This window comes from Engraulis encrasicolus, chromosome 17, assembly GCF_034702125.1.
Source record: "Engraulis encrasicolus isolate BLACKSEA-1 chromosome 17, IST_EnEncr_1.0, whole genome shotgun sequence".
Taxonomy (NCBI): domain Eukaryota; kingdom Metazoa; phylum Chordata; class Actinopteri; order Clupeiformes; family Engraulidae; genus Engraulis; species Engraulis encrasicolus.
In genome coordinates this window covers 35,624,772-35,649,953 of record NC_085873.1, presented here as the reverse complement: position 1 = coordinate 35,649,953, position 25,182 = coordinate 35,624,772, and the positions used below count along the sequence as shown (strand labels likewise).

General features: G+C 40.9%; 1 protein-coding gene and 1 long non-coding RNA gene across 2 annotated transcripts; one reads left to right on the top strand and one right to left on the bottom strand.

Moving 5' to 3' along the window:
• Window positions 1–1,009: 1,009 nt before the first annotated feature.
• On the bottom strand, window positions 1,010–21,684 carry LOC134467023 (E3 ubiquitin-protein ligase TRIM47-like). Its single transcript, XM_063220947.1, has 7 exons — window positions 21,033–21,684; window positions 20,551–20,646; window positions 20,112–20,345; window positions 16,393–16,549; window positions 2,144–2,209; window positions 1,985–2,055; window positions 1,010–1,123 (listed from the first exon to the last, which is right to left on the bottom strand). The coding sequence occupies exons 1-7, from the start codon at window positions 21,645–21,647 to the stop codon at window positions 1,010–1,012; spliced, it is 1,353 nt and encodes a 450-aa protein (XP_063077017.1). The 5' UTR covers window positions 21,648–21,684.
• Window positions 21,685–22,243: 559 nt separating this feature from the next.
• Window positions 22,244–23,641, top strand: LOC134466814 (uncharacterized). Its single transcript, XR_010038415.1, has 3 exons — window positions 22,244–22,489; window positions 22,925–23,094; window positions 23,543–23,641. It is a non-coding gene; the product is annotated as an uncharacterized LOC134466814 (long non-coding RNA).
• Window positions 23,642–25,182: the final 1,541 nt, after the last annotated feature.

Sequence of the window (25,182 nt, the reverse complement as noted above, 5' to 3'; positions counted from 1 at the left end):
ACACACACACACACAAACACACAAAACACACACACACACACAAACACACAAAACACACAAAACACACACACACACTGCTGCTGGTGTACTTGATAGACCCTTTTTAATATTTATTTTTCCTCAAATTCTACTATTACTATGTCAGAACGCTACAAAGGACTTTTAGAAAAGCACAACAAAATACCTCCTCTTAATGTATCTTCTCTACAAGTCTTCTGTTGTCCAGTCTTGCACTTTAAATGTCTGTATGAGCACTGTCTATGTCCATACTGTCTTATGTCCATGTATGAGTACTGTCTATGTCTATACTGTCTATGCCCTTACCTAGATTAAACTATGTCTGCATAGGAAAGCAAGAAACGTAATTTCAAATTCTTTGTATGACCAGTGCATGTACAGAAATTGACAATAAAACCAACTTGACTTGACTTGACTAATATAGCCTACATTTAAAAGCTTACCCTAAAAAATACTCACAATAACCTTCTTGGGGACATGGTCAACCTCATGTTCCCTTCATCCTGCATGTCAATGTGACCGAATGGAGGTTTGTACAATTAGAATCAAGCAGACTACGCCACCTATGGGGGGTTGGCCCACAGGAAGAAAGAAGTAAACCCTTAAAAAGTACCAATCAGGCAACACAGGTTCGTATACATTAGATATGACAGAGACGTGAGTTCCACCAAGAGATATTTATTAAACTTTGGACAAACAAAAGGACATAGACAATACTCGGGTCACTACCCGGAGGCCAAGATGGCCAACTCTGGTCCTCACCAATGACACAACAGGACAAACACACACACACACACAAACAAACATGCACACACCAGCAACACTGCACACCTGCTATTACAAGGCTGGCTTGGGTAGCCCCACTATGTCTTCACAATGTACGATAACGGGGGGGGGGATTAAGGGGACTAGCCTAGGGCAGTGACTTACCACGACTGGCAGGGCAGCAAAAGGGGGACAGTAGCAGTATATTTGATTACACCACAAGTGATCAGCCAATGCTGGAAACTGAAAGGGGGAGGGGCACCCGAAATGTGAACCAACCCGAAGTAGATCCACCACCCGGGGACTCGTCCTGCCACTCGCGTAGGCCCAGAGCACCTGGCTGAAAAGAGAGGGAGCAAACCCACAAACACTGTGATTAGTACAATTCTACAATGTTACACAGGCATTCTAAAACACATGCACTTCCACTATGCTGAACAAATGCCACTTATCTTTCAACAGAGGGACTGTACTCTTGAGTAGATGGGTCTTCCAGGGGCAGGTGTGCAATGTGCTGGTCACTAAGAGGAGTATATTCACAGACAATTTATTCCCTGCCCTTTACCCAATTAAGCTACATGCAGCTACCAATGCAGCCATGCAATCCCAAAGGAACATAAGGAAAAGAAAATAAACAAAAGAAACTCAAGCCATGCATAAGCACTGCAAACTCAAAAAATAAGAAGCAAGCAAATAAACAAAAAAATAATCATGCAACTGAAACTTCAAACACAAATAGCAAAAGCAACATAGGAAATTAGCAAGCCATGCAAATGAAGCAAATCAAATCAATAAGAAATTAGCAAGCCATGCACATGAAGCAAAGCACATCACACAAAAGAAAAGAAAACACACAAAAAGATGAGCGCTTTTAGAAGTGCACTGCATGCACTAGGCACTGACATTAGCCAACGTGGGTCGCAAGGAACAAACAAATAAGCAGACGAGGACAATGCGAGAGAGCGAAGCAGGGGCCATGCACTATTGTGAAGAAGCACATTCATTCATGCGGAGTGCAGACATTGGCTTGCGAGCCAGCTCACGCTTGGGTGAATCCTCGGTGAACAAAACAGCAGCCGGAAGCAGTAGACACACTGGGCTCTGCAATCTACACGGTCTGAAAGTTTAGAGATAAATGTACAGTTTAGACTACTACTTTACAGAAAACAAAGTCTACAGTAACTACGCATACTGTACATACCGAGCGGTAACTGCTCGCAACTTGTTGCGGCCGGAGATGGAGAGGAGACAACAACTGCCAGTAGAAGCCGTCTGCATCAAACAACAAAACGATACGACACGATTCAATTTGGGGCTCAAACTAACTTCCACTAAACAGACGCATAGATATGAAACTTACCGCTCAGAAGCATCAGCTGAGCGTGGCCACACACGCCACGTAATGCGGTTCCAAACTCGCCAATACCTGGACGCAACCTACAGTACAAAGAACCGCGGATGTAACACTAATACATCAACGAAATTCACCGAAGCTTAAAAAAAGGCGACAGAAACACAAAACTCACCCAGTCGGAGCATACGCTCACCCTGATGCAGCTAGGGTACAGGTCTTTTCGTTGAATGGATTCTTGAGAGGGGACCATTCGAACAAAACGTTGGACCATTAGTATAAGGCAGGGGATCTTTAGTCGAGGACGGTCCGTCTACCGCAAAAGCCTACGAAAGGTCCTTAAAATTGAACTAAAGATCCTTAGGTTTCAACTAAAGGTCCCTTCAGTCTGCCTATATTAGAAATGTAAATCAGCTTTTTTAATGCGGTTTTTCTTAGAATCAGCTTTTTTAATGCTCATTTTAACGGTTTTGTCTATTTAACCCTATACTGCACGCATTATTATCTCATCATGGAAAAAAATCTTGCTGTGGTTTTTGTCACATAAAATGAACTTCTTAAGACATATTTGCAATTTTTTTCAAAAAAAAGTTTTTTGGGGGGGTACTTTTAGGTTTGTTGCCATATGGCAACATTGTGCAGTTACGGAAAGGATCCAGTGTACATTTTTACTCCAAGACCAAACAAGGGTCATACAACATTATGGATTATTTTATAGAAATGTAATTGTTTTTATCTCAGAAAAACATTGAAAGTTTACCCACAAGTTCAAGGGAGTTATTTAACACATTTTTGCCATTGAGAGAACAAGTGAATACTGTTTATTTTAACCCCGAAAAACAGTATTTCAGTGGTATTACGTTGACCAACCACCAATGAATATATTAGGTTTTAACACAATATCTGTGCATAGATTTGCACAAAAATGTGTATGGTAACTGTCTATAATATGTACATGAACTGATTTAATTTCGGAAGCCAACACTTTCAAGATGGCCGACATTCAAGATGGCCGATTTGCTGGCCAGGCATCTTTCAACATAACCGACAGTTTATTTGTCATAACTTTTGAATGGATGCTTGGATTTACTCTAAACCTTGTGTTATAACACTCTATAATGAGTAAATAAGCCATGTAAAATTGTGAGGCCAGTGCTTTCAAGATAGCTGACTTTCAAGATGGCTGACTTTGAAGTTGGCAATCTTTCGAGACGGCCTACCTTTTGTTTACGCCACAACTTTTCAATGGGTGCTTGGATTTGCAGTAAATCTTGTGTGTTAATAATATTATTGGTTTATGAGCTGTTTGAAATTTGGAGATTATGCTTTTAAAATGGCTGACTTTCAAAATGGTTGACTTTGTGCAATATTTTTTGATCGGGTTGACAGATTTGCACAAACGTTGTGTGCTAATTAGCCTATTTATAACAGACAAATGAAGTCAAAACATTTTGGAGGCTTCAAATGGTCAAGATGACAGTTACGCTCTAATCTGGGGTTTGGGGATTTTTGTGGTATACCTCTTGCAGTTGGGGGAGGCGGCATAGGCCTTGTTCGCTTTTCTGCATGTACTCAGAGTGAAAGCTCATAAAACAGTTCTGTACACCTACTATAACATTTTTAATGTTCATTACAGACTGCCATTTGCACTAATTATAAATATTATCAGTTATCAATCATTCAATCAATAAATAAATCAATTAATCAATCAATTAGAATTGGGTATTTGTATCAATACACTTTCCCTATTGACCGTCTTGTTCCATTACCGCACAATGTTGCCGTATGGCAACATACCTATTTTTCAACATAAAAAGGAAATAATTTTAGTTAAAAACAAAATAAATGGTGAAAACAGATCATGACTAACTATAGACCAGGGGTCAGGAACCTTTTTGGTGGAGAGAGCCATAAACGCCAAATTTTTAAAAAGAAATTTTCATAAGAGCCATACCATTTTAAAAACACTGAATACAATCAAAAGCATGTAGGCCCTATTTCAATTAAGCCCAACAATTTTAGAGAGTACTGTCAAGTTAATGCTTTTATTGATAACAGGTAAGTATAGGATTGCCAACTGTCAAATTCATTATGGCGAGGTCTGGGAAAATGTGGTATTTCTTAGATGTAATTTCCTGCATTTTAACACTTTTTAATCTTGCTTGTCCCGTTTCAACTCAATATGGAATCCGTAATTTTATTTATAAATATAGGACTATTCCATATTTCAAGGCAACCCTCGATAAGTAAGAGCCATATACAGTTCCAGAAAGAGCCACATGTGGCTCTAGAGCCATAGGTTCCTGACCCCTGACATAGATCATCCCAATATTTTTTTAAATTTTGTAAATATTGCAAAAAGTGTGAAAAATCTTGGCCAATGGCAGAGCAATCTGTCAAGGAGACACACTCATGTACAGTGAGGGAAAGAGCGAGCCTGGGGCAGTGTGTGGTGTCATGTGATGTCAACAAACCACATAATTGGATAAAACAAGGCCACAGTTTCAATAAGAAAACCAATCAGTGTCTACTATTTATATTTAAATACCAGGAAATGCCAAAAGAATGGTATGTTGCCATATGGCAACACCGTGCAGTATAGGGTTAAATATGTTCATTTTAACGGTTTTGTCTAGCCTATTTAAATAGGCCTAAATCAGCTGTTAAGTTTTGTTTTTTGTTGATTTAAACATGTAAATCTATAAATAAAATGTACTTACTCGTTTTTACTGGTATGTTGTTGTTGTTTTTACGATTACGTCGTTACATTTTTTGACAATTTAGCCTACGTTTACGCCCTTACATTTTTTGACAACAAAGTTCGGCATGAACCAGAACACTAGGCTTATATAACAGTGTTGAAAACATTACAGAACCCATGCACCTGTGTTAAGTCCATGGCTACAGTAAAGAGAGAGAGAGAAGTTAAATCGTTACATTAACACTGCATAGGAGCGCTCTCTCTCTCTCTCTCTCTCTCTCTCTCTCTCTCTCTCTCTCTATCACTCTCTCTCGCTCTCTCTGCCCGGCGAGGCAATGTTCTTGGGCGGTAACTTTTTAGATGCGAAGCACCAGCAACAAGAGAATGCTGTCTGCCGACACTTTGATGTTTCTGATTCTGAATGACAATAAAGTTCGCGCATGAGCCAGAGCACTATGCATATAACAGTGTTGAAAACATTACAGAACCCATGCACCTGTGTTAAGTCCATGGCTATAGTAGAGAGAGAGAGAAGTTAAATCGTTACATTAACACTGCATAGGACCGCTCTCTCTCTCTCTCTCTCTCTCTCTCTCTCTCTCTCTCTCTCTCTCTCTCTGCCCGGCGAGGCAATGTTCTTGGGCTATAGTTTTATTAATTGAATAAGCTGGTAGCTGCCTATTTTGTTTCATAGCCTGTCTTTTATTGTCGGAAATCGTCCATCGATCTTAGGCCTACTCATTTTAACTGGTATGTTGTCGGTTTTTTACGTTTATGCCGTTACATTTTTTGACAATTATCTAGGTTACTTTCTACTCCTTACATTTCTGGAACAATATTTGAGAAGCTTTTTTTCACTTTTACGCCGTTACTTTACTCCGTTACATTTTTTGACAAATATCTGTAGGCCTATGTTACTTTCTACTCCTTACATTTCTGGAACAGTATTTGAGTAGCCCCAGCTGCGGGCAGAGAGGCGGGACCAAGCACAGCCTTGTCGCTTTGAATCAGGGCAGCGTGCGTCTACTGAGCACATTTGGTCGTCATGCAGCGAGTTTTCTGACTTTCCGGTAACTTTTTAGATGAACGCTTCTAGCTACCGTCTTCTGTAGGTCTGGAATATACCTACGTGTGGAGTAGGCCTAGAGGTGCGCGGTGGATGTATTATTTCATCCGCAACCGCTTCTTAGAATTTCTAATCCACCTGCTATCCACCCGCCCTAATGTTTTTTCTCCAATTTCCAAAACCGAATCCACCCGCCATCCGCCTATTAGTTTTTAGTATTTAAGATGCCTGAGGCACATAGTCGATCGTCTTTTTCAAGCAGTGCAGGTCATTTACATCTTGCCAGCCTATGTTTTTGTAGCAGAGTGGAAGTTGGTAGGATTACTAACATTTAAGCAATTAGGTTTTAAAAGGTGACTACGCCAGTCTCGTTAAGGGTGAGACAACCCAGATGTTAAAAATACAATTTTCCCCGACAGGTTCTAGATGACAAGGATGACACAGCTGTTGCACATACAATAGTTTTTATTTTCTTCTGCTTTCAGTCTTATTCGTTTTCAAAATGAGCAGGCAGTTCACTTGAGTCCATATACACAAACAGAGTCTTAACTCTACTGAAGTCAATACAGGTACATATCGTGAAACGGTGACGGCTTAAGTGCGAGAGCACTGAGTAGGCCTAGTACAGGTAATTTACTGAGTGTGTTAACTACACACTGCACTGCGAATGCAAAATAACACTGCAATCAATCAAAACTGTACACACAAAACATAATCAAAATAAACAAAATAAGTCACAGCACACTGAAATGATTCACAGTGAAGAGGTAGCCTATGTTTATCAAATCAGGCCTCTTGGCAGAGAGTTTACTATACCACTCAGGGGGATCTACACCTCACCAATAAGTTTACACGATACTGCTACAAATCTCAACCGGCCAGTCCCCAATCACTCATCCCTTGTCTAAGGGGTGGGTGACTGGAGCTGACCGTGTCAGACCGTATGGCTGAAAGACGAAAGCGTCGCGCACCTGCGCAAAGGAACAACAACCTGCCACTACTAAAAGAGCTCGTGGTGGTAAAGGCAAAATAACAAACACAAACACCGGGAAAAGACGGCGGCGTCCCCCCACCCCAGCCAATTGACAATAATGTGCTCAACCTAGAAAGCACAAGACAGACTGGGTTAATGCCAGGGAAATGCCATTATCAATGAGCAAGGTGTGGCATGAAAGCCACAGGCACAGAGTGACGGTTAATTAGAAATTACCTTCAGTTGCAATTGGGAAGCACTGGACCGAGCTTGGAAGTCTACGGTTGACCCTTGCTTCACCATGCAATGCTGCAGTGAAACAACATCTCGTTAGCCACAGTACAAACATAATTGGCTATCGCCAGGTGCACACAGAAGGGCTTACCTTCGAGCCGGTTAGGCTACATGCGGCAACCTGGCGTCCGCATTTCAGCTGCACTCTACGCGCTCCAGTGTGGGTCCAACACCCAACACGCCAACATCACCTACTTCACCCAGCGTACAGGGCTTCCCCAAGCGCCAACCGGTACTGAGGTTAGCCACACCTGGCTACCAGCCAACATAGTAGGCAATTTATACTAACCGGAAGGGCTCCACCCTCGCCCACACGGGCAGCTGTTTTCAATTACAACATGCACACTAACAGGGGACCTAGTCCAACCTGTTACATTTTAAAAAAATCTCTAACTTACAGCGATTCCCAAGTTGTCTCCACCCATCGCACAACATGAAAGTTGAAACGTGCAGATGCTTTAATACAGCCTAAATTTTAGCAGTTTAAATACCTCCAGTCCAAGCAGCACAATCGAAACTATTGGCTATCTAGCTTACAATTTTGGCTGGTATCCAATAAGACGAGTCAAGTGACAGTAGAGTCTTGCAAAGAGTGCAGAGAATTACGTCGCGCGTGTGTGTGTGAGCGAGAGAGGGAGAGAGAGGGAGCGATTCCAAACTTGTCTCCATCCATCGCACAACGTGAAAGCTAATGTGTATGCTTTAATGCAGCCTAAATTGTACCAGTTTTGCCTCCTCTCCAAGCACCTTTTTAAGTGGTGGCAACCATGCATGTTTTCTGTGGAAAACATCAGGTCCTCATGGCGACGCCAGGCTTGCTGAAAACGGTGACAAACACATTCAGAATACACATTTCTTAATGGGAAGTTGTTGTTGAGTGTTCGCTAATGGGCATGGAGTCTTGTCATGCAAATGACCTGCCGTGTTCAGTGGAAGCCATCCCCCCTCCCGCATAGACAAGGCAACCCTTTCAACAGGGCCACGCAGAGTGGACAGTGGAATGCTGCTTGAAATAAGTCGATAATGAATAAAATATTACGCGCAACGTCTACAAGAAAAGTAATGGCTATTATTACCGTTGCGCGTAAAGATGAGGAAGGGATGGATAGATGGATGGATGCTGTCCTATGGAAGGGGCCGTCAAACAGTCTACATGACATCTTCATTTAAGTCGTTAAATAAGTATCCATAGCCTACTGGCCCCATCTTCTTGCAAATATTTACGCGCAACGGTCATAATGGCGTCTCGCACTACACATGCTCGGATGATGCCAGAGGCGAATAGCAAACAGCCAAATTAAGGCATATTCGACATAGGGTCGCAGTTGGATGTTTATTCAGTAGAATTATGTGCGTAATATCAGCTCCATCCACCAAATGCAGCACAATCCCCGTTACTTTCACGTGAGGTTCAAATGGACATTACTCGACAAAATGCAAGTCTGGGTACCAACAACTGAAGTAGGCTACAACATAGAATATGTACCACATATAGGGGATTACCACCCATATTTGGTGCAATTTGAGGACAAATTTCAATAGGCCAACTGCGAATTTCAATCACTTATTTCCCAGGATTCCCGGGATATGGTTTGTCTTTTCCTGGGATTTGATTAATTTTCATTTTCAGTCCTTTATGTGCGTTATGCCCAGCTTTTATTGAATACAGGTTTTGAAGTACACCAAACGAGCATCAACTTTGTGCAAGTCATTAAAACTCTTTTTTTTACCAGCACTGACCTGTACACTGTTTCATTTATTAACTAATTGCACTTTCTGCCTTCTCGTTTCACATGTGATAAATCCACTTAGTATGCTTTATCCAATTAGCCATGGATGCAGGATCATTCACTGGACTGGACACTATTGTAAGAGGTGAAATTTAGACCTCGATTCAGGAATGACAGACAACGGGAGTAAAGGTTATGGTAGTTTTATTTTTACAATTTCATAAAATACAATTAGGAGGGAAAACCACCACAATATCCATGCAACCAGCAGCGTCTGTAAACTGCTATCGTCTTTGAATAAATGAATAAATAATCACAATCTGGAGACACTCGGACGATAGTAGCCTACAAAAGTTAAGTTAAGTTACACACTCAGCCACTGCTGCCGGACGTTGGCTCGTCAATTACTTAATCAACTATAACACGCGCAATAGCCTACCCAAAAGCAACTTAGACACAGTTCCCAAAGCCACCGGCCGCGCGCAATGGATACCTACAGCAGCCCTGCCCCACCCCAGCGTGTAGCGCACAAGTCTACACTATTGTCCGAATGTTGTTATTTCAAGAAAGCAAACTGTCACTGTCCGCCGGCCGCTGTCGTGACATATTTTATTAACACTAGTATGTGAGTAACAAGTGAGGAGTTCCTTGATAGTTTCCTTAAGGGTGAAGTAGCCTACTCTTTAGGCTAGCGTTGCCTCCTCCAGCCAACCATCCGGCTCAAAGTGTTCAGCCTGTAGCAGGATCGATAGATAGCTAATGATGGTCAGGGCGCACATCAGTGGTTGTCTTTTTCTGGAATACTGTCGCAGATCAGATAGAAATGATCCTGTTATGAACCCGAGTTTAGTAGATATCGCGCAGTGAACGAGGCAGCCTGCAAACAGTTTGAAGCGCAATGTGGCTGTAACAAGTTAGAAAGTAGCCAAACTCTGTTGCTTGTTAACCTTTTTAAATTATGCGCGTAATGGTGGGGTGGCGTCCGCGTGTCATATCCTGAGCGTATTGCTCGGTGCGTAATTCCAAGAGCAGTATGAAAAGGAAGAAAAGGAAGATGATGGGCTGACCGAAACGTTTGTCCCCTGTCTCTCGGTTTTATTTACTTTTTTCGGCTTTGTTTAATACAGTTTTTGATTCTGCATTCAGCTCCAGTGTGCTACTCCTTTCTTTCTTTTTAAATTATGAGCGTTCCACGAACTATCTTTCTTTGCGCACGCTATAAAATGGCAATAAACATGTTACTATAAACTACTGGTTTACTATGTATGCTTTCTAATGTTGGTAAAGGCGGCATAAGCGGGATAATGTATTGTCCACACGTGACTACGGAAAATATATTTCCTTCGAAGCGGAATAACAGCACTCCGCCTTCGGCATTGGGGGTGTTATTCGCCCCGTAGGAAAATATTTGTAGTCTAGGTGTAGTCTACTTTTTTGAAGTGGGTATACTGTATATTCTCGCATTTTTTGAAATGGGTATACTGTATATATTTATGCCATTCTAAATAATGGATCAATCAATTTTAAGTTGGTATACTGAATCCCCTAAAATTTAGAAGTGGGTATACTCTGTATACCTGCGTTCTACCACTGCGTGTGGACAATACATTATCCCTTACCTTTAAAGCTGTTGTAGGCCTACATTAAAAAAAAAAATCGTCGATATTGTAGCGGTGCAACCGACTTTAGTTTTAAGTTATGAGATGGGCGCCAGTCAGGCAGCAATAAGACTGCCGTTACCTTTCCAAAAATGAATACAAATCAGTGACCAACACATTAGAAATAACTCAGATCATCACAACGAATATCTTGTCTTATTTTTAGTAGTGCACTTTTGCAAAACCCTTGTTTGCAGACTTGTGCGCTTGTTCTCAATTTGGAACAGCTCACATCACTATTTCATACTGTATTTATGATTTAAAAAAAAGAGCTTGCATTGACACGCTGTTTTCATTTCGCATTTCTTTCAAGTTCATTTGGCATGCTTTATGGAATTAAGCATGGTGGACCATTCATAAGACTTCATTCTAAGATATCTGTTTTTATAACGAATATAGGCCTAGATGCATACAGTAGAACAAATAACGTAACAGTGATGCGTTAATCCAGGACCAGTTTGACGTCTTAGGACAATTGCAGCTTTTGATTCTGCATTCAGCTCCAGTGTGCGACTCCTTTCTTTCTTTTTATATCTTTTTATATCTTTCTTTTCTATCTTTCTTTGCGCACGCTATAAAATGGCAATAAACCTGTTACTATAAACTACTGGTTAACTGTGTATTCTATGCTTTCTAATGTTGGTAAAGGCGGGATAAGCGGGATAATGTATTGTCCACATGACTACGGAAATATATTTCCTTCGGAGCGGAATAACAGCTCTCTGCCTTCGGCATCGGGGGTCTTATTCGTCCCGTATAGGCAATATTTTCTTATAGTCATGTGGGACAATACATTATCCCTTACCTTTAAATTACTGTTGTAAGCCTACATTTTAAAACATTTCGTTGGTATTGTAGCGGCGGTGCAACCGACTGTTTGAAGTTATGACATGGGCGCCAGCTAGGCAACAATAAGACTGCCTTTACCTTTCCAAAAATGAATACAAATCAGTAACCAACACATTAGAAATAACTCAGATATATATATAGACAGATGTAGTGCACAGGGGGTAACGCTGCTATCTCACTCCGGAGGAGGCAGAGGCAGTCCGCTACGATATAGTATATTTATAAAATAGGCTATGAAATGGCCTAATGATAAAAAACTGAACTAAAATGAAAAATTAATTTAAAAAAAATAGAGACGCACGCACGCACTTTCTACACGGTTCGATTTTTGTTTTCATTGCATTGTGGTGGTAGGCACACAAGTTTGATAAATTATAAAAATAATAGGCTAATAAAATAGGCAGACTAAACTAAACATCTGCCCAGTTAAACGAAAGGTCTGCATGGGTTGAACGTAACGTCCTTAGGTCTTCGACGAAAAATCCTCAGGTACTGCACGAAACGCCCCATGCCTTCTACTAATGGTCCAACGTTTTGTTCGAATGGTCCCCTCTCAACAATTCATTACACGAATCGTCTCGAATTCATGCAGCTACAGCAACCTTTCGTGCTACCTGCTACCCACACAAAGCCGGACACCCGGAAGAGGAGAGGGCGGTCACCTGACAGGTTACCGTGCTTACCTAAATGCCCTACGGCCAACTCCAGGATCCAATCACTGAGCGCAGAGATCAGGCTGCAAATGAGACCTCAATAATCCATTCTGCTACATGAAGTTCTGAGCATGTTTGAGGGTAGGAGATAGAGAGAGGAGGACAACTTTATTTTCCTGATTGTTTTCCTAGCCAGTGAATCTCGATATAAAAAATATACAATTTTCCTTATAAATACTCTGCAGAGATATATATGATCATATTTGCAGGTTTTATTTTTGAATATCAAACACAAACCAGACAAGCTTAGAAAGAGAAATACAGACATTGATCTCACAGATGCATGGGTATTTCCTCTGCAACATATAAAACTTACCCATATACAGAAACAGAAAGTCAAACTGTTTTTATTGGTCAAAGTAAGAAGTTGGAAACAAAACCTCACAATAATAACAAATTAGAACTATTCATTAATGACTATAAGAACACATTGTATATCTGTACATAACACACAGGACAGGTTGTTGTCTGAGTACCCCTTGTGGTAAACATCCGTCATAACCAATAAAGCAGAGAATGTGTGTGTGAGAAAGGGGCTTCTCTACCCCCAACTCATGTCAGGACTGGCCCTCTCAAATAGCGGTTAAAAGAAGACGGAAACTTGGCAACTGAAAATATCGTGGATACGGGTGCGGATTTATTTACAGTGCGGAAGTGATACAAAAATATGGTAAACAAAAACTGAATAAACGCAAAAGAAAACCGGCCTCAATCAGGCAACTTAAAGTTCAACTATAACAAAAGACTTTCAAGATACAAACTTCCTTGCACTTACTTATGTTACACAGCCTCGCAGCAGGCGTGTGTTCACCTCACCCTCTCTCTCTTAAATGAAAAACGCCTGCCCCTTTAAAGAGCTCACAATCTTCCACTTGCTGCTGATTGGTTCACAACTCAACCAATAGGAAAATAAAGTTACAAAAATTATTAAAACAGTCTTCTAAATCTCCATACAAAATATCACAGTATTCCCAAACCAACAATAAAAATATTACAAAAGACACAAACAATAATGACATTCCTACATGCTTGCAATAAAGAGATATAATAACATTAACTCAAAAACATTCTACTTCTGGGTGCCGAACGTTCTCAGCACTGCCAGATCAGTGTTTAAAAACTTTGGTTCCGAGAGGCTCTGGTTTCCCCCCGGACCCAATTACTGACGCACCAGAATGTGAGTAGAGCGGAATGTTTGAATGTAGCGTGATGTTGTTGAAATGCGTGTGGATTTATGGAGCTAAGACAACGGGTACCGCGCTGCTTGCTAAGACGGTGAGTAAATGAGTGTTTAAACAATATTTACATGTTACTGTGCGTGTGTGTCATCTCGCGCTAACCGCGGTAAAAGTAGGCTAAACTTCTGAGGAATGAATGTTGGAAGGCTACAGGTGCTGCGTGCGCATGCGCGTGTGTGTCAGTGTCTGAATGAAAGGGTCTGCGGGTGCTCGCCTGTGAGTGTCGGCGAGTGTAGGTAGGGTATGTAGTGGCGTTTCTGTGAAAAATGTCATTACCATGTAATTACCATCCCTCATTTTTCACAGTGCGCACATTACGTTACATTTAACTGTCACTTTCACCCAAACCGACTTACAGATATTAGATATTGTTTACCGTCCCTGTCCTTTGCAAGAGCATCAACCCACAGTGATGCATGCGTCTTCATTACAGTAGCTCATTAGGCACCTTCCCCCTCATTTTCCCTTTTCACATCACACTCGATTTGTGCATGTGTTTCAGTTAGGCTACTTCAACATACAGAGTGTCAATGCCCTTTCGCACAAACATGTAGGAATTAGGATGAGGTCACAACATTTGTACAATGAGACAGACAGACTCACAGACAGACAGACAGAGACAAAGACATTTATTTCCATGGGCTTACAATCAAGGGTGACTGAATAGCCAGGTGTTCCACAGCAGTGAATAGTGCAAATTTCCCAGTCATATTGAATACTTAGACTACTAAACTACTAACTACTAAAAATATTACACGGTGCACCTTTAAAGAGAAATTGCGACAAAAAACAACAACAACAACAACATTGTCTACAGAAAGTATTTAAAACTACATAAAGACATTGTTTTGTGAAATGTGCTGTAGTGCACACTAATCATGACAAGGTGAAAGTTCAAGAGACTCCTTGTGCGCAAGCCCTTAGCAATGCAGGTGCAGGTGTGAGGCAGGAGAAGGTGAACAATGAACAAAATTCAAAAGACACATCTTACTGTAGGCCTACTTTTTCTTACTTTATTATTCGGAGGCTCTGAAAAATAGAGTAAGAACTTTACTTTAAGAATTTTGTTAATGACAAGGTGAACTTTACTTCCATAACAACACTATGTATCATTTGTTTAGAACACAGACGTTTATTATTCGTAGTTCATACAAACTGAATTTTAGCATACAGACACAAAAATACAAATATTAACATAGCCGTCTATGTCTGTTAAAACTGACACAAGTCTGATGTTTCCACTCTCTAGTCATCATAATAGCTGAGACGTACAGTAACTTTATTTGCAGTATATCCAACTTTTCAGCAGGCACTCCTCTATATTCCTTCCTTTGGAATTTCTTTTTTTAAAATGGATTTTATCCCACCTCATTGCATGTTCCATTTTAATATTATCCCACAAAATCTCACAGGTTTGCATGACTGACTCGTGATTTCCTGACCTTAGTTTTCAATGAGTCTCATTAGTCTGATTATGTATTGCCATGTGGTCAAGCCAACTGAAAGTATAGACTGAATGTTCTGAATGTTAAGAGCAAAGTTTTAGTGAATCACCACCGTTAACCCAGAACCCAGGATAAATGGGTTCAGTGAATCTTATGGTAACAGACAGTAAAAGGGTCATTGAGTCAGATACATTGTAGAAGGACAAAGTTCCTGCCCTGTAGTCCACATACACACCTATTCTGGAGCTGGGAATTATGGAGATTTCAGTTTCTTCACCCAGGTGCCAGAAACTGCATTGCCCATTTATACATTCCAGACACCAGGCTTTCTCATCGTTTAGAAAATTGCATTCAGCACTGATGCTTTTGTAAACTACTGCAATTTCAACCCCAAAATCCTCCTGTTCCTGCTCTACCTCCCAGTAAACACGTCTACTAAATCCCTGTTCACACAGCACCTGAGCATATGCTATAAATCTGTCTGGATGATCTGGGTAACACTGCTCTTCTCCTCTTGTCACTCTCTTGTTCCCTTCAGACAGTACGAGCCAGTGGTGTGCCGTGTTTGGATCGAATGTCAGATTACAGGAGTCTGGAGTGGATACAAAAAGAACAGTTGACGGATTAGGCCCTATTTAAAGGTGCGCTGTGTAGGATGGTGGTCAGAATAGCTATTGGTCATTGAAACTGTGCTGCCTATTGCCAACTTTGATCTTTTCATGAATATTTACTAAATAATAAAATGATATTTAACCTAGTATGATCTGAGTATATAAGTTTAGTGGCTAAATATGTATATTTCTGGAAATTCAAAATGGCGGACATGGCGAAGATCCCCCTTTTCATTTATGAAAATTGCAATTTTTCCATTCCTAATGAATATTACATTACATTACATTGCACTTAGCTGATGCTATCATTTATTCAAAGCAACTTACAACTATTATTTTTCAGGGTATTGGTTACAGTCCCTGGAGCAATGTGCAGTTAGGTGCCTTGCTCACTTCAGCCATGAATGGAGATGTAGGGAGAGGTAAGTGGGGTTTCGAAACGGCAAACCTTTGATTGAAAGACAATCTCTCTAACCATTAGGCCATGGCTGCCTTGTGGAATACTTAGAATGGTGGTAAGTATTTATTAGTGGATGGGCAATAAGAATTCTGGAAAGAAACTGCTAAAATATTACACAGTGCTTACTGCTCACAAGCTGATTTGAGTTCCTGTCCTCTGTCTTCGGTATAATATTCTAAACACAAGTTATTGATTGTCCTGAAGATCTGGTAGGCCTACTTACACTTCAAAAAGTCCTTTCTGGTTTTTGGTTCCTGTGGAATGACGATCTCCACAATGGCCACTAAGGAAATGAACATATGAGCAGAAGGTTCCATTGAATGAGAAATACAGATGCATCTACTTAGGAAACCTAAATATATTGAAAAAATACATTATCACAACTCCATGCATTTATTCAATTATCATTTAATTATTTGACCTGGGAAACTGACTTGTGATTGTTTCATGACATTTCAGGAGAAATTTATGAATAGGTCCAAAACAATCTACTATCATTTAATCTGCACATTTATTGTACCTTCTCCTGATATCTTTATCATGTCCTGTTTGCAGAGGTCATCCACTTTACTTTTCAAAGCAGAGAGCGATTTATTCAGGTCATTAAATGACATGCGTGGACTGAGACTGAAGCTGGGGGAAGGTTTGCATTCAGAGGACTTCAGGACCTGAAAACTCTTGAAAATAAAGAAGAGATGTCGATCAGATATACAGTACGTATGGATTGTAATAAGGATGCGAGGAACACACTTGTACAAAGCGGATTCCAAAAAAGTTGGGACAGTTTGTATTTTGTGAATAAAATCAAAATGCTGGCATTTTCAAAACATTCAATATGTTAATAGGGTAGAGCATTGTGTACAGACAACATATCAGTTGTTCAAGTCAAGTAGAAATATTGTTTTGAGGTGATTATGTCATCATTTAAAATTTCACCCTTGCAACAAATCCCAAAAAAGTTGGGACGGGGCCAATAAAAAGCTTTTTATATTGGATAAGACTAAACACAACACAAGGGATGAGACTGAACAGTTAAATACTTTGACTGATAGCATCATTTTATTAAAAAATAGGTATTTTGATGTGTGAGACATGATTTCAGCAGCTCAACTGATAGGTGTGTTCTTCAACTTGTTTACATTCTTGTTATGCTTAATATGTGGCATATCCTGTCTGCAAGAAAACTATTTTGTGACCCGTTTACTCTTATGATGGAACCACACTGTTGGAACATAGTAGAGATTGAAATTTGCCACCATTATGGGGCAATATCTAAAGGAGGTGCTCCAAAACATAATGCCTTGGTAGCTATGTATGCTGTTTAAAGTCTGTATATATTATTCAGCATTTATTTTAATGCTCTACATGAGTAAGAAGACCATAACCAAGGCACCTCTGCACCCCCTTACCATCATATGCTGTATTTCAGACTGACCACTAAATGAAGCTGAAGTATTCATTTTCTATATAACCTGGAGGGTGCATGACTCCATTATTTTAAAAAAGGATGCAATATTTTCCATTCTGTAATCAGAGGACAGTTTCACATGTCTCTTAGGTCCATCTAGAATGAGCTTTGTCGCATGCAACACTGTTTAATGTCTGCATCATGTGCATTTATCAAGTGTTGTGTTTATGGTCATTTTTTCGAGAGCTGTCATTGTTGAAGTGTCATAGTTTGCTTGTTGTCGACAAATATGTCATGATCTCATAACTCATGCAATGATTACACAGAGCTCTAAATTACGGAAATTGGCCTTATATGCCTGCAATTTTGATAATTCAATCTTTCTGTGTAATAGATAAGTAATTAGTCCCTCAAAATCTTCGCTACTGCGTGCCACAGCCTCTCTGTGATGGTATTTTATTTGTGCATTCATGCTGGCAGTCAATATAGTTCCTTTTAAAATATTCTTCCCTGTGTTATTTTTAGAATTATCCCACTATTACAACATGTTTTGGCCCTGTCCCAACTTTTTTGAGATTTGTTGCATGGGTCAAATTTTAAATGATGACATAATTACCTCAAAACAATAATTCTGCTTGATTTTAACAACTGATATGTTGTCTGCACATAATGCTCTACCTTATTAACATATTGAATGTTTTGAAATTGCCGGCATTTTATTCACAAAATACCAAGTGTCCCAACTTTTTTGGAATCTGCTTGTAACTAGATTGCATTCTCACAGAAAATGCTGGAAGAGGGCTTGCCTTTTGGTGCAGAGATGAAACAAAGTACTATTGAGAAAACAAAGCTAAAAGAAATGTTGGAAAAAATCCATCCACCCAGTCAGAAGTTATGGGCCAAACAATTCAGCCATCTTAAATTCAACCATCTTGAAAGTGTTGTAGCTCTGCGTTTTGGGGATATACTAAATGACATACATGGTATTTTAAGTTGGCTAGGGAATACTACATATGATATTATTTTGAAAATCAACATGGGTCCGAGTGGGATTCGAACTCACAACCTCCATATCTGTAATCCAGGACCTTTGTCATTGATACTAAATGACATACATGGTATTTTAAGTTGGCTAAGGAACACTGCATATGATATAATTTTGAAAATCAACATGGGTCCGAGTGGGATTCGAACTCCCAACCTCCATATCTCTAATCCAGCACATTTGCCATGGATACTAAATGACATACATGGTATTTGAAGTTGGCTAAGGAACACTGCATATGATATAATTTTGAAAATCAACATGGGTCCGAGTGGGATTCGAACTCCCAACCTCCATATCTCTAATCCAGCACATTTGCCATGGATACTAAATGACATACATGGTATTTGAAGTTTGACTAAGGAACACTGCATATGATATAATTTTGAAAATCAACATGGGTCCGAGTGGGATTCGAACTCCCAACCTCCATATCTCTAATCCAGCACATTTGCCATGGATACTAAATGACATACATGGTATTTTAAGTTGGCTAAGAAACACTGCATATGATATAATTTTGAAAATTGACATGGGTCCGAGTGGGATTCGAACTCCCAACGTCCATATCTGTAATCCAGCCCCTTTGCCATTGATACTAAATGACATAAAATACATGGTATTTGAAGTTGGCTAAGGAACACTGCATATGATATAATTTTGAAAATCAACATGGTTTCGAGTGGGATTCAAACTCCCAACCTCCATATTTGTAATCCAGCACCTTTGTCATTGATACTAAATGACATACATGTTATTTTTTTAATTGGCTAAGGAACACTGCATATGATATAATTTTGAAAATCAATATGACTCCGAGTGGGATTTGAACTCCCAACCTCCAAATTGCTGATGCAGGAGTATTACCATCGGGCCAAGCACCTGCCTATGAAAATCATTACAGCAAGACAATATTAGATTGCATTGAAGAGCTGAACAATAGACTTCTAGAACTACAGAGCAGCTGGTCGTTAAGAATAGAATGTTGAGAGAAAGTCACAGTTGAGATGGAACCCTATTTTGGTTGCACCTAATCTGATTGACTGAATGGCAGTTAATATGGTGCTGTAAGGCAGAGGGCAGAATCAGAAACAGTTTTTTGTCTTCAGATTGATGTTGCTAAAAAACTCAAATGAATTGGCACGTGTCCTGCTCACAGATCGGAGTCATACATTTGATCTCTCTAACAGTCTTTGAATGAAGTTTATAGGTTAAACGGTTCAGTCACAAATGGACCTCTTGTGGGACATGCGCTGACCTCTTGAAAAAGGCACTTCAAGCCACAATGGGAAACGCCATAGACCCAGCCCTGTCGTTTTTACACACCTGCCCTTTAAAAAGTAATGGGAGTTGGGAGATGAAACTTAGACAATTTGTAGACATCCCATAGAGCTCGCCAACAACGCATCAACTAAACTTCTAGGTGAAAGTGTTGATGTTTTATGACCGAAAAAGCCTCCTACACTCTAATCTCTAGAGTGGCGGAACCTTGGTTCATGAAGGTTCTACCATTGTTTTCAATGGGGACCCAAACTTGCACAAAATCGCCAAAAACGTGAAAACGTCAAGAGACACAGACACGCTATATCACTAGAAATGATCTCAAAGCCGAGCCGGTCGTTTTAGTGTTTGAACGGTGTCTCTATCTCGAAAGGCCTAGGAGGAGATCCATTTTCTATTTTTACTGCCCTGCACAAGAGAACCAATAAACAGGACTTAGAGATTACTATAATCGGGCGTTGCTCTGCAAGCCTGCTTAATAAGAGCCTGTCATTGCCAAAGCTACCTGGAGGAAATGGACGTGATCTTCCTCAAGTGAGAGCTTCTCCAACTCAGCATGTCCCCTCCTCAACTCAGCCAGCTCCTGCTCCAGTTTCTCCAAAACATCTTCAGCATCTTTCACTGCTGCCTTCTGCTGAGCTCTGATCAGCTCTTTCACCTCAGAGCGTCTCCTCTCAACAGTCTCCAGAAGCTTCTTGAAGATCTTCTCACTGTGTTGCTCTGCCTTTTGGGCAGAACGCTGAATAGAATAGAATAGAATAGAATAGAATAGAATAGAATAGAATAGAGTAGAGTAGAATATAATAGAACAGATTAGAAAAGAATAAATAGATGTTCTTAGTAACTGTTCTTACTGTAGGCCTAATGGGAAAAATGTGGAAATGTCACCGATTCATAAGTGAATATAGGCTATACATATGTTTTGGTAACCCTTTATTGGTTACCTGATATGATGCCACGGCCTCCTGGATCTCCTGCAGTTCCTTCTCTCTCTTCTGAATTCTCTGCAGGAATGCTGTCCTTGTCTTCCCCAACTCTGTCTTTATTAAAAATTTGAAATTGGCATTTGGAAATACACACGCACACACACACACATGCACAGAAGGATTCTGGAGTATATTCCATGTTATTTTTCCATGCAGCGAACTAATATGGATTGCACATTTTGTTTGAGCTTTTGTTCCGCTGTCTTTTTTTTGTAATCACTGAAAATCACTTGGGCTAACATGTAGCCCCATAATGCACACCGCACCAGTGGCACGCTGTAATAGTCATTGAAATGTTAATTACCAATAGTGTTATTACTCTACTATGACATAATTGAGGGCCTTTATTAATGCACTATGACTTGCTCATTGCCATTCTGGTAACAGCAAACGTATAACGTCGTGTTTTAACGGGTTAACATCAGTGATTAAGCTCTTACCTCTTTTTCCTTCCGTTCTGCTTTAGCTGAGACTGTTTTGTGGCCTTTGTGTCCATCCATGGTGCACAACATGCAGATACACTTCTGATCAGTACGACAAAACACCTCGATCAGCCTGTCGTGCTGAGAGCAGATCTTCTGTTGTAGATGTCTGGACGCCTGCACCAGTTTGTGGCTCTTCAAGGCTGGAACGTTGTAGTGAGGCTCAACGTGTGTCTGACAAAGAGAGAGCAAACACACCAGACAGGACTTGACAGCTTTGAGATTTTTCTCACTGCAGAAGTCACATTCCACATCCCCTGGTTCAGCGTACGGAGCAAGAGGAGGAGAAGGAGGAGGAGAAGCAATCAAAGACCTACTGCTCTTCCTCATTGGGCTCACCAGTTCAGCCAACATGGTGTTTTTCTTCAAGACAGGCCGTGGGCTAAACGTCTCCCTGCATTGAGGGCAGCTGAACAACTCACCCTTCTGACTCTCTTGATCCCAGCAGCCACTTATGCATTTCATGCAATAGTTGTGTCCACATGGAATGGTGACTGGATCCCTCAGAGGCTCCAAACAAATAGAACAACGAAAAGGATGCTGATCTTCAACAACAGCTTCAGCCATATTCATCTGCTAATGTCACCACAGCCGGACCTTACATAAGGTAGACTCACTCTAAGTGGGGTATACAGTAGCTTTGTTTCCTCTAACATAGAGAGAAAAGTGGGAGGAGTTTGCAAAAGCAGGTAGAACTGAGAGCGCAGGGTTCGTTCGTGATGAAGCAGTCATGGTTTTGCTAGGCAGCGTGCATGCACACTTTGCCAGTTTGATGCAGTCTGGTTAACCATGCGCACTGCCTAGCAAAAGCATGATTGCTTCATTACGAACGAACCCCCAGTTTATCTGTACAGGTACTATATGACGCACTTGGCTCAAGATTGAGTGTTGAACTTTGTATCATGGGCATGTTGCGCTGCAACGATCAGCAGAAATGTGTTTGAGTGTTTGAGGCCAATCACTTGAAATGGAAAGGAATCACGTATCTGTACAACTGTATATGAGGCAGCCCACAGCAGCTTTGACCAGGCCAAGGACAAAGCCAAGTCAAGTCAAGTCAACTTTATTTATATAGTGCATTTCATACACATGTGCAGCTCAATGTGCTTTACAAATACAAAGAGCCTTTAAAGGTATTTAAAAGCCAAAGAAGATTTCAAACATTAAAGGTAGAGTAGGAGATCTTTGAAAAACGGTTCCTGTGAGCTATATTTTTGAAAATACACAGCCCGCCTCTCCCTTCAGCCCTCCCCTCAAAGCCACGCCTTCAAAACACATGAACGCGCATGCAGTCTGTCAAGTGTTCGGATTATCCCGGGAACCCACGAGAGCTCACGAGGCGGGGCTAGAACTAGAAGCCACGTCAAATCGATTAGCCAAGCTAACTTCCAGCCATGGCACTGTCTCCGGCTACGGTAAGAATGTTCAACATCACAATAAACGCACAGGCCGTCATGGTTGCCATTTCAAGAAATATTGATGACAGTAGATGTATACTAGATTAGTTATTGAACTTGACTTGATACATGTTACTTATCTCATTCTAACTTCCTAACACTGATGACAGATGCTATACCGTCATCCCTAGACAGTAGCCAGTAGCTGCAGTACTGACATGGATTTATTTTGACAGATGTGTACAGCAATATACATTTTACTATTGTATTTATATATACCCGACACCACAATCCGTTTTATGCAAGGACCTCAGTTATGTACGAATCTTACGGGGATATTTCACTTGGGTTGCCGCACGCGCAGACACAGGAACAGAGGGAGTAAAGAAAAACAACCGAACTGATCAACGCTAATTAAATTGTTTTGGCTGACGATATTTTCATATGCTTTAGACCTTCCACGACCACGACGAGAGCTCCAGCTTTCCTGGCCCATCACAATCATAACGACCTAACAGCCCAGTAGGACCGATGGCCAGAGATGGAGGAGGAGGAAGATAGACGCAGCAGAGGTCGGGGATATTGATTAGGAAGACTCCAACAGAATTGACGCCCTGCTAACTGTAAGGATGTACATTCATCCCACAATAACATATGTCCTGCTGTATTCCTCCAGATGTGTAAGTATTGTATGGATGTTATCACACAGATGTGCTCTATATCGCAACACGAGTAGGCTACACGAGTACACCTGTTGTGATAACACCCATTACAATATTTCTACTCCTATGAGTACTAGTGTGATATGACATGGTTGTAGGTACACAACACCAGTGGTAGTTCAAGTACATCCATAAAAGCCCATCTACTTCATACATCTGTGTGCCCCTGGCACAACACCAGTTTGTAAGAAATTGACTGCAAAACGTTGTATGCATACAATTGGCACATCTTTATTTATATACACAATAATGATTGCTTATGTCCATATTGGTCTTATTGTCAATAGTTATTTAGTCCCCATCATCAAATAGAAAATGCACTACATAAAATGTATTTATTGCTTTGCAGGCCTTGATTCAATCATTGAATTTGAAGCAATCCCATCGGTTACTGCAGCGTGCCCTGACCCGTGACCCCAGTTTGATGTTCGGCCTGGCACATGACATCTGGTCCTCAGCAGGCACGTGCACTCCAATACGGCAGGGGAGGCACGGCCTCACCAGCTCCAGATGAGAATGATGAGATGCAGTTAATGTGAATAATAGTAACAATAACAGCTATTGTTTTCGAGCATCTGCACCATAACTACCATTTGAGCAGTATTTAAACAGTTTCACTCATTTTCAATCATTTCCGTGGCCAAAATCTTAATATTTGCCCATTTCATGTCAAATTTCTCCGAATACGCTGCATTTGGGCCAACTCTGAACTGGCCTCACCCCGGATTGCGCAATCCCTCGTTAACAAACTTGTGCGCATGCGCCATGTTGCTCGTTCTGTGAATGCAACCTGGTAATATTGTATTAAACGTTTTTATACACTTAATAGAAGTATGTATGGTGTGCCCTCATTTCCTGATATTTTTAAAATATTTTCTACGTGTGATTATCATTTCTTTACTCTGGACGCTTTGGCATAACGCCCACTGAAAGATACAATGGTGAGGCGAGCTGTAGCCTGGCCGCAGACTCCTTCTGGTGTTGAGTCTTGCTGGACAGTTACGTCATAGCGAATCAAGTTCACAATACAGTCAGTCGGTGTTGTTGGCTAGCTTGGTCACTTTGACTGCTACAAGTGGATTTCATAACGAAACTAAGAGCATTCTCAAAGTTGGATTTCCAAGGGGAAAATATGTGATAAAGAATGGAGGACCGACAAAGCTGAAGGGTTTGCTACTCAGGTGACCGGTCAGAATAACTACCCGATCATTTCAAAGTGAGTGGTACAACACTGCAGAAAATATTTGTTGTTTCCCCTGTGTCTTGTTTGCAACCGGCGAGAATGTGTGGAAGATCATTCGCATGGGATTTTACGACTTAACAATTTACTAAGGACTAAGGAGCCTCACGAAACACAAATCCTCGCGGCTACTCATATTCAATGCCAAATTGCTTCAGACGTTTGGGGCGACGTTTGGGGCTTTGGATGAACAGCACCGGCTAAAGTAACGTTAGCATGCACAACGCCAAAGTGAAGGAAAACAGCGGCGCATGGACCTGATGGACGAGTTCAGGTAAGACCAATTTCCTATGTGTGTGAAGCCTGTGTTTGTGAGACCCGTGGGGATACAGAGAATCCGCCGTGATTCTGTCCAGTGTGGTAGCTTTTGAGATGGGCACCGGATTCTCATGTGCCCGGTAACTGTTTGTAAAGTTGAGTGCTACCCCCACGTAGCCGACTAGCTGATGACATTCTCTGAGAAGCTGTGTTGGGCTTACTACATAGTTTAAACAAAGCGCGAGGGATTATGAATCAAGTCTTTGTAAAATAGGGAAACTGGAAGTTATTTAATGAAATATCTGAGCTTATTGAGCGTGGGATGCTGTTGACAGCTTCATTTATGCTCAGTATTGTCTGCTGTGTCCCCCCGAAAGCTAGCTAAAAAAAAATACACCTGCACGGTCCAGCCTAGCATTGCAGAACAGGAGCGAGTCTGTTGGATAGTGAGCTTCAGTGGCTGAATGCACAATTCCCCTTTTAAGTTTTAA